The following is a 17,592-nucleotide window of genomic DNA, read 5'->3' on the forward strand; positions in this document are numbered from 1 at the left end:
GTTCAAAATATTCAAACAAAACAGTCATCAGAGTGGACAATAAATAACAGACAGCCTTAACATGCTTCAAATGAAGATAACCCCTAATGTTGTACTATACCAAACTCTACAGTCTCAATGCCATGCTCTTCAGATCCTTGAGCAGATCCAAAAGTGCTTCCTGAGGAAACTTCTGCTTTGTCTCTAAGTAGTCCTAAATCTAGAGTCAATTTAAGGACAGAGGTGGGAGTGCCCTCAATCTAGGCAAGAATACAACTCAGTCAAGAAGTGATTGTTCCTCATCTCTTAGCAACAGCCTGAATGTAACAACTGTTATTTAAAGGAGATAGTTTAAGGGACATGTTAGCCTTTTCTTAGATCTCTGCCAGTATCCTTTCACCAGGAAATCTACATACCTGGCAAACATTAGTTTAGCTACTTATAGAAATGCCTTCCTTCACTAAGTTAGTTATCATTGAACATTCTTTCTCTTATCTAGTCTCTACTAAAAATGGCAATGTGAAGAGTGCCTTATGAATCTTCTGCAGCACTTCTACTGAAGACAATTTAAGGATTCATAAAATAAATCACTCCCTTAGACATCAGGGTCCCATAAAACAATTGTGATTACTGATAAAATGGTAAGTTTTTTTTTTTTTAATCAGAACATGATAACCATGAACCTCATTGTAACTGTCAGGTAACAGAATTATTCTTCGCCAAGGTTTTAGAAATAATTCTCTTCCTTTATTTTATCTGTCTGTACATCTATACACATACTTCCATAACCATATATATGGTGTGCGTAGTATATGCATAATATATAACTGCATAAAACATGTATATATTATAATACATTCTATATAAAATATATTTAATATATTTGTATAATATGTAAAATATAAGTGATTCTATGACATGAATATTTTATTTTTTATATTTTAATCCTTTTAGGATGTACTTGAAGTTCTAATAAATCGTGTACAAACCACTGGCTTCAACATTATTTACTAAGTACTTAATATTTATGTATTAGTCTGCAGTCCAATGTCATTTGCCATATTATGTGAAGTATTTCTGGAATTCCTTCTACATGATTCAAATTTGTTTGAAGAAATAATGTCCACTTCTTGAGCATACTAAATTACATATGTTTTCTTATTTAAGCAGCTAAATGACCTAAATGGAGGGAATTATTATAATCCCCATTTCACAGATACAGAAATTAAGGCATGGGGAGTTTATGTAATTTGCAAAACTCACATAGCTAATAAGTGCTGAAGCTGTAGAATAAATTTTAGCAGTCTAATTCCAAGACCCACCAGTAACTACAGCTAGTAAGGTAACAAGAAATCAAAGAAAGAACCAGAAACCACAGCCATATCTATCTACATATGGAAAAAAACTTAAAAGATCCAAGACTTAAAACAGAGATCCATGGAACAACTCAAATCTATATTAACGTATATAAGTTTAACAATAAAACTGAAAAATCTCCGTAGTAAAACCACAAGGTTCATCTCTATTCCCAAATGCCTTGTTGTTCCCAGGAATCTGCAGGGTTTTTTACCTGTCACATACCTGATTGAGTTTTCTACTCAAAATCACCAACACTCCTGCCTGCTACCCAATAAAATCAGTATGTCATTACTATAAGTTAGATCAAAGGATTAATATCATATTAATTATATCATTATTTCCCAATTCATCACAAACTTTTCCTTATAAAATCACCATATAAACTGTGAACACTGACATACTTAAAAATTACGGTAAAGAACCTTCCTGTCCAATTAAGACAGCAAAAACTAATCAGATAAACTTTCTGAGTGAAGGCACTGACTGTCCATAAAGAAATTATTTCAATATATAGCATGCTGTAAAGGACCTGAGAAAGAGATATTAGAGAAATTTTAAATAGTTACACTTCTCACAATAAGGAATTCCATCTATAATGTGTACTGAAAATTAGTATCTATCAAAAACAGTTCCAGGTTGTCTTTACCAAGAAACCCTTTATTTAATTGCCCAGATGTCTGGATATCCACCACCTAGCGTATCACTTTGTGTCATGAATGAATGAATTCATTCAGAGAGGAGAAATTAGGAGTTTATACCACAATCATTGTATGTTATTTATTTATAGTGTCTATAATTTTATGAGTTATTCAGCAGCTAAAATGATTCCTGGCATAGTAGGTATATGAAATACATTTGTTGAATGAATGAAGGCATTTCTGACACTAAAATAAATAATAATTATAAAGTTATGAAAGCACTTTATTATCGAGATCACTAGTACAATTTGATGGTTCAGAGTGAGGTCTTTGGAGCTGGACTGTTTGGGTTGGTACCCCAGTTCTGCCACTTATTATCTGTGAGAAATTAGGCAACTCTTTTTGTTTCATCTTCTTCATTCATAAAATGGAGATAAGATTTCTGTGAGGCTAAGATTTCTGTGAGGCTGTCTGGCGCATAATAGATACGCACTGAATGTAACTGCTATCTTTATACCTATAGAGAAAGAGCTTGGATCACATGTTGTGGGTCAGGTTTAGAAACTGGGAGTAGTATCAGCTGGGATGCAAAAGGAGAAGGTTTTCCTACTCAACCACAAACTTCTTTAAACCCAGTGAAGAAACTACAGATGCACTGCACTTCATAAAAGTAAATACAATTGTACCTTTCAAACATATAATCTCGAAAATAATCTAAACAATCCCTAAGCAAACATCTTCTTTTCCACTGTAACTCCATAGAAGTTGGGAGGAACTGACAATATTCATTGGGTAAATGATACAAGCATCTGTGCAAGTCAGTGTCACTATGAGGGCTTTTCTAAAAGTGATAAAATTTCACCTTCTTGTAGAAGAAAGCTAAGAAGGAAGACAGTTAATAAAAACTTAAGTCTTTGTGACACATTGCCACCCTACTGAGCTGTGAACTACTCGAATCTAGACACAGATAGAAGTTTTAATTTCCCTCCCTTCACAGAAAAGGATAAAAGAGCGCCATCTAATAGAAATATAATGTGAGCCACAAATATATGCCACATAGGTAATTTGAAATTTTCAAGTTGCCACACTATAAAAGTAAAAAGAAACAGGTGAAAATAACTTCAATCATATTTTATTGAAGCCAATATATCCAAATATTATCATTTCAACACATAATCAGTATTTAAGAAATCTCAGTAAGGTATTTTACATCCTTTCTTTCAAACTAAGTCTTCAAAAATCCAGTGTGTATCTTGTACTTACAGCAAATCTCAATTCAGATCAGCCTCATATCAAGTGCTCGATAGTGGCATGTGGCTAGTGGCTACCATATGGGAAAGCACAGATATATGGGGATTCTGAGAACATTTCTTTGTACTTTTCGCTAAATCATGTACTTCTTCCTCAAAAGCTAAAAAGGTCTCAATATATCTATGGTAATTCATACAGTGTGGACAAATCAATAAGCTAACATGTTCTAATAGCTCAATTTTCCTAAAATACAAAATATACTTCAGATAAGGAAAATACGTCAAATTACTTAGTCTAAAATTCATTTTTTGCTTACAGTGTCCTAAGTACCAGACTATAATAGCTCTTGCCACCTACTCTATAAATTTACAAACTTCTAATGTATAATATTTGCCAATATTCTTTTATTGAGAATTTCTCCCACACCTTTAAAGTAAATGAAATGGGTCAAATAATCAGATTTTGCTTATAGTTTACTGCCTATAGCATGATTTTCCCTTACTGAACTAGTGATGAAACAGTATAGGTCTGATTTAATACTATAAATTCAGAACAAATGGGAAAGCATTAAAATCAGAAGTGCTTCTGGACCATTAACTTCCATGCTGATTTGACATGCACCACAGTACTTAGGCAACAGACTCAGGAATATAACCTATTCCTAAAGCAAACAGTATTTTATCTCATAACCATCTGGGGCGCTCCTCGGAAGGGCCACTTGCATAGTGCTGTCTGGTATATTTTAATATCCTAAGACCTACTTTAGCGAAACCCATTTTGCTAGGAAAAGACGACTGACATAGAAGAGATTATGGAGAGAACAAAATTTTGGCTGAGGCCCTTGCTTTCATTATTTAGCTGAGGAAAATCATTGGTTATATACGCTTTCAAAATCCTATGGTTTTTCTAAGGTACCAATAAAAGTGATACCATTCATAACGTGGACAGTGGTCTCTTTCATATATCGCCTATAGTCGCAAACTTAAGTGCCAAGCAGATGGTTGAAATCTGTTTCGTATAAAATGTGCGCTTTTTTCCCCCAACTGTGTTCTTTGTATTCATATTCAGCCTAGGTTTGAGCCATCAAAACACTGGCACTATGTCGATCATTAGCAGCACTTTAGACAACTGGCAAATAAGGTATTCACTGTTCTCCACAAAATGTTCAGCTAATATTTCCCAGATGTATAATTAAGGCAAAAGATCATCTTCTTAAATTGGTATCAGCACTTTGGATGGCTTCTGGCTTCCAACAGATACTATCAGTGGAAAACAATTTTATATCAAAAATAGGGGTTCTGTTTCTGGGGTGTTTTTGTTTGCTTGTTATACAGCTGCCCATAAAAAGAAATCTTTAAATTTCCCCAAGCTTCACCTCCTGTCTAAAGGAATAGGTAGCTAATATAAAATGAGTCATGCTACTTTTACTATGCAAATCTATGATTTGCATAGATAAGTTTCTTCAGGTTATTTAAGATTTTCTAATTTTCAAAATATTTGTACAAATATTACTTTAAAAATCAACAGTATGTGACTTTTTAACAGAAAATCACTTTTTTCTTGCCCAATAATTTGTTCTATACAATGATTCATTTTTATGATTATACACAAATAAATGAATTTTAATTTGCATAGGTTAAAGCATAGGAATATGTTAAAGCAGCAAATTCGTTACTTAAATACTTGATATATGGATTCATGCAAAAACAACTTTTGGTGTATCAGATTTCCTACATATAAAATGGGAAGAGATGTGCTTTTAGGATATTTCATAATTAGCAGTAAGCAGTCAAAGGATACTATAGCTATATTGCTGCTATTTAGGTACAAGTTACCTGGGATAAATAATCATAAGTGCATTTAAAACAATTATAGTTGTATTAACTACAAATTTTAAAAAAGTAAGTCAATAAGCTTCTTACAGGTTTTTTATATGCCAAAATAATTTTCAAATATCAAACAAAAATATATAATTTTCATTGAAGTTCTGACCATTTTATATTTGTCAAAAATTAAACCTAGTTTTCAAAGTTTGAATTCAGTGGCTTGCATTCAGAGATATCCAAATATTTTTATAAATTTTACTAACTTTAAGATGCCTCATTAGCATCAGAGGATAAATAATTTGATACTCATTTTAAAGCCCATTTTATAGATGCATGACTGAAACGCCCCAAATTTAAATGACTTGTACATCACAAAGTTTTAATTCTTGATTTAGAAACTGTAGGAACATATGCCAACTTTGTATATCACTAAATTCTGGATTATAAAATATATTAGCAGTAAGTTGCCCAACTGGGATGACTTCCAGATTTTCTTTCTTGTTTAACAGTAGGAAATTTGCACATTTTCCTCCCTCTAAATGTAGTTCTGGTTCAATAAGGCTCTCTTCTACTTTTTTTTTTTTAAACAATCTTTATACCTGTACCATGAGAACAAGAGAATAACACCCATTCCTTATTCCTAAATTAAAAAGAGGGAGGGAGGTTCAAGAGGGAGGGGATATACGTATACATAGAGCTAATTCACTTCATTGTACAGCAGAAAGTAACACAACATTGTAAAGCAATTTTACCCCAATAAAAAATTAATAAATAAAATTTTTTTAATTAAAAAAATAGTATTCTGTGTAGCACAGTTTGATACATACTTCTCTTTAGCAATGTTTCATATTTATTGTTATAAAATGTAAAGCAAGGATTATGCTCAGAAGAGAAATATATTATCATCTAACTCAATTTGTGTGTACTTAGAAAAAAAGAAATCTGCAATAAATTTTGAAAAATACTGTAGAAAAAGAATAGAATAAAAAATTCAACATCATAATTATTAAGCAAAGAATTAATTTTAACATATAGTCCGTTCCTATGTTATCTCAAATATACGAATCTATACTTAAAACTTACAGCTAATGTGTACAGGGACTGCCTGGTACCACAGTCATATTTTCAAAGTATAGATAATACGGAAGGTCACTGGATATGTAGACAAAGATTATGTTATTGATGGTATAACTACACTTTTTTTTTCAAACGCTGGGTTTTAAATAAAGCATGCAATCTGCCGAACGTAAGATATTAGCAGTATGTGAAGCCTGACCTCTCAGATTATATAGCTTTTTAATGCATCTTTCATTGGTTGTTCCTCTACTTCATGCTTCATAGGGTTTAACATTTTTCTTGAGATTGCCAACTATTAGTGCATATTAGATTGGCTGGCCTGACGCTAATGCTAATAGTTACCTAATTTATGTTGAACACCACTTAAAATTTTTCTTTGGACTACCTGTTTGTAATCTTAGTTGATCTTGCCACTTTCCGGGCCAATGTCTTATTTATTCATATAAAGACATACAATGTCCAGAGCCCCCCCTGTTGTCCTAATGCTCTACTGTCTAGTCTTTTTTAAAAAAATTCTATCTTATCTTTATAAATAGACTTTCAGCTCTTTGACCTAAAATGCCACTCTCTTGCTTTTCATATTCCCCCACAGTGCCTTGTTTAGCAATCCATATATAATGTATTTTTCACAATATTTGTAATAGTTGAGGATAGGGATCTGATGCACCTGAGAGTTTCAAACACATAGAATGTGAAGCTTATCTTTCGAAACACTTAGATTCAAAATAGTTCATAGCAATTTGAGCACTTAATCCTGAGTAAGAATTATACATAGTACTTAGATTTAAAACTCCTAAAATATACTATGGTTACATGTTCCTGCCCAACACCACTCCACTGAGAGGGAAACTGAGAAGTGATTCCACATGTTAAAGGCTGGTTGTATAATATATTCTGTCTCCAAATAGATGCATAAATGCAAGAATCCTGACCACTAGAGTGAGGAGCTAGGAATCTTTCAAATGTACTTCAAAGTGATGAAATTTTAGACTTGAGAGATTTTAAAGATTATCTAGCCCACCTTCGAATTTTACAGATGCATACACTAAGACCCCAAATCTCCTCTCAGTATGCAGGGAAGGACTGGATCTTGAGATCCTATACCCGGCTAGTAACACTTTCTATTAGGTTATACTTCCAAAGACAAATCAATGAAGATATTGACAAATGTAAATTTTTACCAAAGAAGAGGAAGTTATTCTATGCTTTAGGAGAAATACTAAAAATCCACCAAAAAACTGCCATTTTATATGTATGCCTTAATATTCTAACACTTAAATTTCTAATCTCAACCCAAAATCTCAGATATCCCCAAATGTTACTCAAGCGTATCTTGATTTAGCCTTCTTGAATGCAAATTTTCCATTAAATATGAACTACAATACCACCTTCAGATTTTTAAAGCTGAATATTATTACACGTCCCTATAGCTCATGTCATAAGATTCTTTGCTGCAAATGAGAAAGTGGGAATGGACTTTGTTTGTATTTCTATGAAATATTTCTTCCTTTCAAGATTTTCTCCCCAAAACTGCAGCTTCATCAGGATTTGGTATGATTTATTCAAAATCAACTTATTCAAAATTTCATTACCCTATAAGCGAAAAAGTTTCTCCTAAATTCCAAACTTTTGTATGTGTATATGTGTATAACTATTACATTCCCCAAAATAAATTCTTCACATAACTCTTAGTGACACCCAATTATCTTTTAATTTACTTTTGAAAGTCTATGTAGTCTGCTCCTTTACTTTGTTCCTTAAATTGATTATCAGGAGCTTCTGGATGCTTTTCTTTCTCTAGAAGAATGCTTTTAAAGCATTAAATATTCCTAAACTGTTTATAGGTCAAATTAGATCCGTTTTATTCTTCCAGTAATGCAAAAATTTTTAGAAACGATTACACTACCACATTTACATCCCACAATCCTTAGGGCTCTAAAAACAATACATTTTCCTGTGTTTCCCAAATTCTAATTATGTTTAGGACTGGAGAGAAACAGAAGTTCTTGTCTCAGAAATGGCATTCGTTGTTATCTTTGTTTTTCCATTCCAAGGTGTTCTGTTTGATTAATGGGACTTTGCATATTACATAGAAGTTTTCTTCACATCCTGATAATACTATGGGGGAGATGACAATCTGAACTGATATTGTATATTCAGTTATCACTCATTCAAGGTCAAAGTTAGTGAATTAGTGAATGAATCGGAAATTGAAGTTTGATTACCAGTTCACTCCTTTCACTACACATTATCCTAACAAATCTTCAACATAGATCCCTTGTAGTGCTGATAACAAAGAAGAAATATTGGCATTAATTTTATGACATCTTCCTGCAAACGCTTCTCAAACATATTACGAAACTGGACAGCAAATTTTTTCAATGGGTGTTGAAACAAAAGGACATCGAGAAACAAGTTTTAAAAAAGTCTTTGGACTTTGTAAATTATTGCCCAACAAACTGGCTCAGGGTAAATAACCCAAAGGAAGAATTGTAAGCAAACAAGTAATACCTTGACTCCAGAATTAGAATAAAAATGTTTTAGACCTTCATCAAGCAACCTATATTAACTGTGAATGAAAAATTAATAGCATAAATAAAACCTTACTTTTTAATTTTGTGTTCTCTTATATGAAGACATATTTTTCATTTTCACTGTGTTTCTTTTTCATTAGGATGCTCTTTTATTAGATAAAAATTGTTTAAAATGACAAATCAACAGATCAAATTTGCAAGTTTCACAACCAACTCTCAAACAACCTACCCCCTTGGTACCATCATCCTAATTCACATAAAAACAGAAAACAAAACCAAAATCAGTACTAAAGTAAATAATTTACCACCTTTAAAATAAATTTTGATTAAAAATATACCAAGAAAACAGGATTTGGGCCTGTGTCTTATTTTACTACTAGATTAAAAAATTTACCAACAAGCAAAGCAGGTTAACTCTTTCCTTTCTTTCTCAGTGATGTTCCTGAAGCCCTAAAGGAGAGGACACATCCCTTATGGAATTGCTGCTCAGCGTCCCAACTGGTCTAACTCTCTTAAAGTGCCAATATAAAAAGCTTATAAGGTTTTAAGGATGCCTTTTTTTGGCCCTATACGGCAAATTTCATTTCTTCATATTACATCTGTTCTCAATGCATCTATCTGATACTTAGGTTTAAATGTCACAGAAATGACTGGGATGGAGAGGGGAGGCACGTGTGCCTAGAACATAATAAAATCCTATGCATCTCTACAATGAGAAATATTAAAAATGAAGCTACTAATACATTTTTAAGAAACATCCTATCTTCCGTTTTTTTTAACATTTTCTCTTCGAAAAAACACATTCTTTCAAAGATGTGAAGAGCAGAAATAGAAACACTGTTACATATGAAAGTTTCAAGGGATTTGCTGCCAGCAGCTTTTCTTTATAGTGTTCCTCTTACCTACAGTATGTGTTGGCACTGGCAGGTAGCCCTAATTCGTTAGTAGCCAAATCATTTTTGTCCCTGAAGTACGAGAAATCTCCATAGCACATGAATGAGACATGGTTTACTAGTTTACACACATCTTTATAACTCCAAGAAACCAAAACTCATTCACAAAGCTTTCATTTCAGCTAAGAGAAGGGCTACAGAATACTATAACTACCTACTTTGAATTCGTGGTCCCCATTCTCCATGAGAAGACAAATAGAAAATAGTCTTTTAAATTTCCATAAAGAACTTTGGTCCTTAATGCAAGAAAAATAAACAGCTTTCTGTTCACCATACTCCACATTTCATCTAAGCCAAAATATTTCAGTAGAAGGCATTAAGAAAAAATGTCATTTAGTAATAAACCTAAATGTCTCCAGATAAAAATTCATCACGACAGCATAGTAGGTTTAGATAACGTGGTTCACAATAGTTAGCATCCTCTTATTGCATGATCACCAGCTACATTTTATATACTGCTGTACCACCTTCACTAAGTTATACAGAAAATAGGAAGCAGACATAAGCAACACTCAGAAATAAACGTATAACACAAGTGATGATTCAGCCATAGCAAGAAATCTCTGAATTCTGAGGCAAGACAAAAGTAAATGTATTAATACTAAACAGCCAAGTGACTGAAATGTCACTTAGATAAAAAGAGAGATTTAAAATACAGTGAGCTGAGTTCAGTTTTGAATTGATTTAAGCTTCGATACTGATTTCAAATGTCTATGAACAACCACAAGCTTTTGTTTTTAATTTTCCTTCTGTCATGTTTTATGGGTAAAAAGTCCTTACACTACCTTGTAATAGATTACTTTCAAGCTGGGTGACAAAAGGGCATAATGACCGGAAAATGATACAAAAGAAACAGAAAAAGCATGTTAATAAGTTTATCAACAAACCTGGGTAATTCTCATGAAGTACAGATTAAGGTTCAGTGGTTACAAACTGGCAGCATTCAAGTTGGGTTCATATTTGGGTTTTTTGTTGTTTGTTTTTTAAAACCACCTGTCCTAAAACGACATTGTTTATGCTAATTATCTTTGTTTATGCCACAATTCTGTTTGTTTACTACATTCTTTTAAAATACCATATCCCTATAAACAGTTCTCACCAGAATTCTTCTAAATCTTGTTTCGGTCTGGTCCTTCTCGGCAGCCCACTGAGCAGAATGCAGCTCTACAATGAAGGCGCAAGAGCTGGGAACAACTTTGAGTCTCTGACTCCTCAGGCTGGCAAAGGCAGGGAGTACTGCTGAGGTTTTACACTCAGGCTCCGAGGGAAAAGGATACTGAATGTGGAGAAATGCAACACCCCCCTATTGGACAAGCAGAACCACACGCCACAGTATCTCCAGAGATGTATGAACTCTCAACTAGTAAGTGAAGAGAAGAATAGATAATGCTAAAGAGAAGAGAGTGCAGTTTCCAAACTGCAGGAGAAAACACAGAAGTCAGAAAGGATGAAAAGGTCACCTCCTGAACCATTATTAGTTCCTGATTAAAGTGGAGAAATATGAGGCATTCTCTTAAAGAATGTCCAAATAAATGCTGTTCGCTGAAGCAAAATAGTATGTCTTTAAATTTTTTCTTCTCCAGCAATATCACTCGATCATGTTCATCTATATAACCCTCAAATTTTATATTTAATGTAAATGACAATGCTCTCAATCAGTGAAAAGAGAAAAAGGGAATGAATGAAGCAAGAAAGAATTTGCTATGTTTCAGTCCATTTCTTGTCCAACAAAATGTTTCCTTTAAAAGGAAGATATTTCATGGTTTGGTTAAATCTTTGCACATATTTCTATCTGAGTGCCATCATCTGAGTCAGAAACCTGACATATTAAACTATATATAAGTTAGAACAAGAGAAACATCAAGATTATTTTATTACCCATGTTGTTAAACTCATTGAAATTATAAATGAGTAACAAACTATGGAAGAAAACCAAAATCTATTAGTTATATTTATTTAACTCGTCTATAGCAAGGGAGGTATTCAACATACATAATACACATCTGCATTATACACATACTCATTAGGTGGCTGGAGAATTGATTGTGGAAAGAACAGACAATAAAAAATCAGACTTTAACCATGAATGTAATTTGGCTTTTTAAATGCATTATGAATGTAATACCTTTGAAATAGCTTCCAGCTCTATGGAGGAGTAATGTGCTCAAGTATTAGAACAGGCCTTATTATTTGCCTCTCAGGTATGGTGCATATACAGACTTTAGTTAAAAGCTCCCAAAGCACAGATAAATACATTATTGTATGCTGATTATACTTGAGAAACATAAGACCATATCAACGTGTGAAGTAATCATAACATCCACACATTTCTATATCTATCAACCTGCTAAACACTGAACTACCTGACATTTAACCCTTAATTGTTCTTGGTAATCAGTCAGATCGCATCGCCTGCTAAGTCTTCAGGACAGTCCTCCAGTTTGAGTGTGATAGAAGTATGGTTTGTCCACTGCTTCATGCAAGCTGCCTTGTAAACTAATATCTCAGCTCAGTTAGCTTGCAAATTATTGGGATGGTAATCAAAATCTATGATCAGTTGTAGGCACCTTTTCCTCTACAAGGTAATAGAAAATAAAAAATAAATAAATAAAATGAACAAAGGCAGATATCAGAACATCCTGAAAACATAATATCAAACTTACAGGTTTACAGGTGCCATTAGGTGACAATGTGAGCAGACAACTTTCCTTTGATTCACACCTAGGGGTTACCTGCTAACTTGAATGTATTTATCACTCAGGAGCACAATGGTTTAAAAAAAAGTTTTTAACCAAGCTGAATGAATCTGTCCAGGTGATAAATATATTATTACTATGGACAAACTTTAGGTAATTAAAGTACTGCTAATGTCAGAAATATTCTTGCAGCCCATTAACTGTGATTTTTCATGGTAATTTAAAAAATTAATTTTTAGCAGTACCTGATGTATATTTCTTTCTTCAGAAAAACACTTAAAAGTCTCTTAATGTGAAAAATTATTTCTTTAGTCTATATGGCCATAAATAAATTAGATGGGAATATAAAGTAAAAATAGTAAGTTAAATTTTTGTTGCAGAAGGTTTTACTCTTGCAGTGTTCCCTTCAACATGTAGAAAACTGGCAGTGTGTTGTCTGCACCCGTTTTGAGAGAAGCCATCAAATAGGTGCTATTATAAGCTTAATTTGCTTCATCCCACTACCTTCAAGCCCAACATTTTTTTTTCTTTCTAGACATTAATAGACTGTCTTCTTAAGCAATCATCTTATACTTGCTTTTTAATTAAGTCTCTTAACATAAAACAATCAGAAAGTGTAACAAGTATCTTGGTCATAAAACAATTACATTACAGTCAAATAGGATAAATATAAACATAAGGAAAAATAGAATACAATATTATTGATAGTAACAAAAAATGCTTTTTTCATTCATCACAAACAAACTGATATTGATATTTAAGACAAATATTTTAAATGTTTTCATTCTAAGAACATGAAAAAATAAATGGTATTCTGAAAGGAAAAACCCTTAGTTACAATTTTTATTATTTATTTCCAGGTAAATATATAAATTCACTGTCTTCATTTAAAATTTTTTTGGAGAGTTCAAGCATTCATTCTAGACACTATTACTAACATTTAGACTATGTTGCCAGTTATTTAGTTTCCTCTAAATAGTATGAGCTAAAAGATTTTGCTTACAAATAATTCCTTAGAGCATACTTTGCCTATTCACCTCCCACCTGAGAATTGTTTTTCATTAATCATAATCAGTTATGTTAGGGATGCTTGACAGTAAAAATAAAATATTTCAACTTCTTTACTTTTTAGAATCATTGTTCAATTTGCTTTACCTCCTGCATATGTTTTAGCAGATAGTGAAATTGTTACTACTTCTGAATTATTTAGCAACTGTTTATTAGTCTGACAGTATTGATCATGTTCATTTCTAGGGCTGATAATACAGACTTAACAAATCTATACCCCAATTTTGATCCAGACATTTAAGTTTTGAATATTCCTTAAAGTTTCAAATAGTCTACAGGTTGGAAAAGATAATAGAAGATAGACAAGACTACTGATGAAACTAGAAAAAAAATCACATACAACTTCCAAAATACATAAGCCCCAAGCAACTTATTAATGTCCTCCAGAGCAATGTTCTCTATTTCATATAGAAATTTAGAAGTCTTCTTTTCAGATTTATGACTAAGTTTGAGTGAACAACTCTTCTACATCAGGTGAGCAAACAGAATAAAAACTTAACACTCGATAGAAATGACCTACATATTAAATGAAAGTTGCAGATAGTTGAAAAGGCAAAAAAAGCTGACTATGTATGAGAGTGTAATTACAGCATATATACCTCCTTTGGAGAATATAAATATTCAATATTGAGTCTGCATGATATATACTCTATGTGGGTGACTATAGATACACTCAGCCATACAAATTCAGTGTAAACAAATAGTAATGATTTACTGAGATTTTTGTATGTATTACCAATTACAACCACAGGGGAAATTATTAGGAAATTTTATATTGTAGGACATTTTTCAAAATTATTTTAGCTACTAATATTTCCAAAGATGCTGTCTATATGGACAACTCTATTGATTATCACTTGGTTATTTAATTAGGCAATTAGAAAAGCATGCCTCTGAGTGACAAAAAACTGAAATTCTCACCAGGAGGAAAAAAAAAGTGTTAAGAGATTTGAGCATCAGAATAGAAAGGGAAAAGTTTAGTTTAAAAAGAGATAATTGAAAAAATACAAATAAAGTTCACAGCAGGAAAGCTTGCCTATATAAAGGAATAGGCTACAGCCTGTTAATATGTAACTAACTTTTTATAAGAACAGTCATTTAACAGGCTTACAAATCACACTCAGAGTTTTATTTTCGAAAAGTATAGAGTTGAAGAATACTATCGTTTAAGTGTCGCTCTGCACATACTAGAAAACTCACTATGGTATTAAGCAGTAGTATGTTCCAGTATAAATAACTTCAATACCTACATATGAAACAGGCTATGTTTACCAAAAAAAAAAAAAAAAAAAACTAACTATTTTAAAGAGTTAATATATAGAACCTTGAAAAAAATAATTCAAAACTGTTAAGAAAGCTCAACCATTCACTGGAATTATGTGGTGAAGATGCACCTTAAGTTTTTTTTTAAAAAAAAAAGAGGAGGTGGAAATGAAAGAAAGAAGACAGTATTAAAGTATATATGCTGGCTATTTTACTTTCTCTCCTGATCTGATATTGGTTTCTCTAATAGCTGACCACATTCAAGCATTATTTTATTCTCAATACCCCTCTTCTCTTCCATTGCTTCACTTCTAGAATGTTTTAATCTTTGTCCTTTCTTTTTTCGTCTTTTCATATCAAATTCAGTCTTTTGAGCGATGAACAGCTTGACTTAGCATATTTTTAACCAGCTGGTCTAGCACCTAGCTTGCATTGCATAGTCAGATACAACAAATGTTTATACAGAAGGTAGCTTTCATGAAAATGAAAAAAAAAAAAGCCTGGGTATCATGCATCCTGGCTTTTTTTAGCTTTTTTTTCTAATTCACCATACAGAATACAAAGTTTGAATTCTTTTTAATGGCAAACAAAATTCTATTTATAGTTCCAAAAAATGAACTTATGCTAGGATAAGAACTCAAATTTAAAAACTGCAGTGTGTACTTATAGGAACACGAAGAGGGCTAAAATTCTTTCAGAGCCCTGCTTTACTTGCAAAAACATCCAATGGAAGGATATTACACATATTTCTCTAATAGGAAATACTTGACTACAAATAAACTTATTTCCATTATAGCAAAAGGGAAAACAGAATAAATCAAAATTCAGCTTAAGACAGTGCAAAAAGTGGCCACTAAAAACTTAGAAAGGGATCATCCCCATTTTTTTTGACATTTCAAGAGTAATGTACTAATAGATTCCTGTGATGTTAAATTTTCTTAAAAAAAAAAAATCCGCTCTCTTATATCAACAAAAGGTCATGTGCTTTACTGAGCAGCTTCCAAAGTTTTACAGAAGAATCAAATAGGAACTTATAGCCTCCGTTTTAACCACCACTAAAACCTTCTGTCACCCCAGATATCACGAGACAGAGATGTTGAAAATGGTAACACTCTGCACACAAAAGCATTTAAAAAGGTGTAGAAGGGGAGAAAAATATCAATGAAGGAAGAAAGTAAGAGAGTGAATGAGAAAGAGAAAAGCAGCGAGTGGGAGAGAGAGAGATGCTTAATGTTCATATAATTTCCTGTTATAGGACGTAACCTAAAAATATTAGCAGAAAGCCCGGAGACTTTGCAAATCAGTTCCATTTGGTCTGGGCAATCAACAAAAATCAGCTAACAAGATTGCAGAAGCACTAGCTAAACGCTTCTCCCTTAAAACACGTTTTAAGGGAGCATCTTCCAATGGATTCAGAGACTACTGTAAAATGGGATAGTTGCACTTCAATATATCAGGGGGGAAAAACTGTACTCACCTTTCAAACTCCTGAGGTAAATCAGGGTCAGTAAGCATGCTGGAAAAGCACAATTTCCCTTTGTCACAGCAGCCACCTATGATCGTCTCCAACTGAACCTGTCAAGTGAGTCCAAACCTTCTAAACCAATTGATTTTCTCCCTCTCTCTCTCTCTCTCTCTCAATCTCTCTCTCTCTCTCTCTCTCTCTCTCTCTCTCTCTCTCTCTCTCTCTCACCCCCCCTCCCTCTCCTAGGACTCCTTGACCAGTCTCTTAAAGGGGTAGCGCACTTCCAGCAGCGGGTCGGGCTGCTCCCCCTTCCTCCAGCCACACGCTCTCGGGCTGCAAGGCACTAGACAACCTCAGGGTGCCTGTCCTTTCCTTTTAATTCTCCCTTCCAGACATCACCGAATGTGAGAAGTCAACTCATTTAACGCGTCTCCCATACTCTCTCCTCTAAATAATAAAAGTCACACACGCGCACGCATGCACACACACACACACACACAATATGATTTTTGAAAATGCATTTGCTACTGATTAAAAGAGAAATCGGTAAACTAACAGAACCCCGATTAAACTGCATTTATTAACTCATTAAGCAAAAAGATTAAATGTTAGTAATAGCAATTTTACACAAAGAATTGGTACGCCTTCTCACCCTTTTCTAGGCTCTCTCCGTGCGCACACGGAAACACACACACACACACACACTCTCGCACACAACAATCAGGCATTGTTCTGAGGGAAGAAAAGCAACTTTGACAGATTGAAATATAGCAGAGGCCCCTTCAAGGAAACCTGTAAACAACTTGTCACTCACTCTGCCGGTCTCACTGCTAGCTCGCGCTTCCCACAAAGTGGTGAGAACGTCCTGGCAACCCAACCAAAGTTTCCTCAGCTCCAAACTCCATAAAACACGATGTGCGATGCGGAGGGGAATAGGTATCCACATACCAAAATAACGCACACTCCAGGGAACAAAACCCCAAACCAAACCAACAAATGAAGACAAAAAGATGGTCCTAACAAACTGTCCTGCTTGGGATTGCTGGGGAGGTCAGGGCGGGAAGCGCTCCCCTGGCTGGGGATCTCTTTAATTTCCTCTGCCCAGGCAGCCACAGATAACAAGGTGGACAAACTAGGGCTTTACGGCTCCTAAGCTGGCTGGCAAGGCACAGCCTCCATAGCAGTTCCAATTATCTAGATAAAAATCTGGCAGGCGAGGAAGGTAATCAGGTAATGTACCTTTGACATGAAATGACAGGGGCACATACACAAACACAGAGAGAGACACTTACACAGACACGCATGCAGAGATGGTGGCTGCCCCGTGCACCGCAGCATCTGGTCAGGGAGTAAGCACACACTCACCAACACGAGATAGTGTGCATTCTTCACACACACACACACACACACACACACACTCACACTCACACACTCAGTCGCTCACACACGCTCTCCACTCCTACTGGGAGGGTTCATTCTGCAC

The 17,592-nt window shown here is 34.0% G+C and overlaps 1 protein-coding gene across 10 annotated transcripts in view; it reads right to left on the reverse strand.

The window, feature by feature from the left end:
- The window catches only part of SOX5 (SRY-box transcription factor 5), a 1,022,130-nt gene that overhangs the window by 387,727 nt on the left and 616,811 nt on the right, over nt 1-17,592 (reverse strand). For 6 of the 10 annotated variants that reach the window (XM_081248193.1, XM_081248200.1, XM_081248199.1 and 3 more), the window contains exon 1: nt 16,122-16,200. The exons of 3 other annotated variants lie outside the window; for them this stretch is intronic. In XM_081248193.1, coding sequence (XP_081104319.1) covers nt 16,122-16,159 — 38 coding nt within the window. In that variant the 5' untranslated portion in view covers nt 16,160-16,200. Of the gene's footprint in view, nt 1-10,716; nt 11,489-16,121; nt 16,201-17,592 lie in introns of those variants that run through there. One more of the 10 variants, XM_081248198.1, reaches the window with a different exon arrangement.

Source organism: Mesoplodon bidens (assembly GCF_964165515.1).
Source record: "Mesoplodon bidens genome assembly, chromosome: 11".
NCBI lineage: Eukaryota > Metazoa > Chordata > Mammalia > Artiodactyla > Ziphiidae > Mesoplodon > Mesoplodon bidens.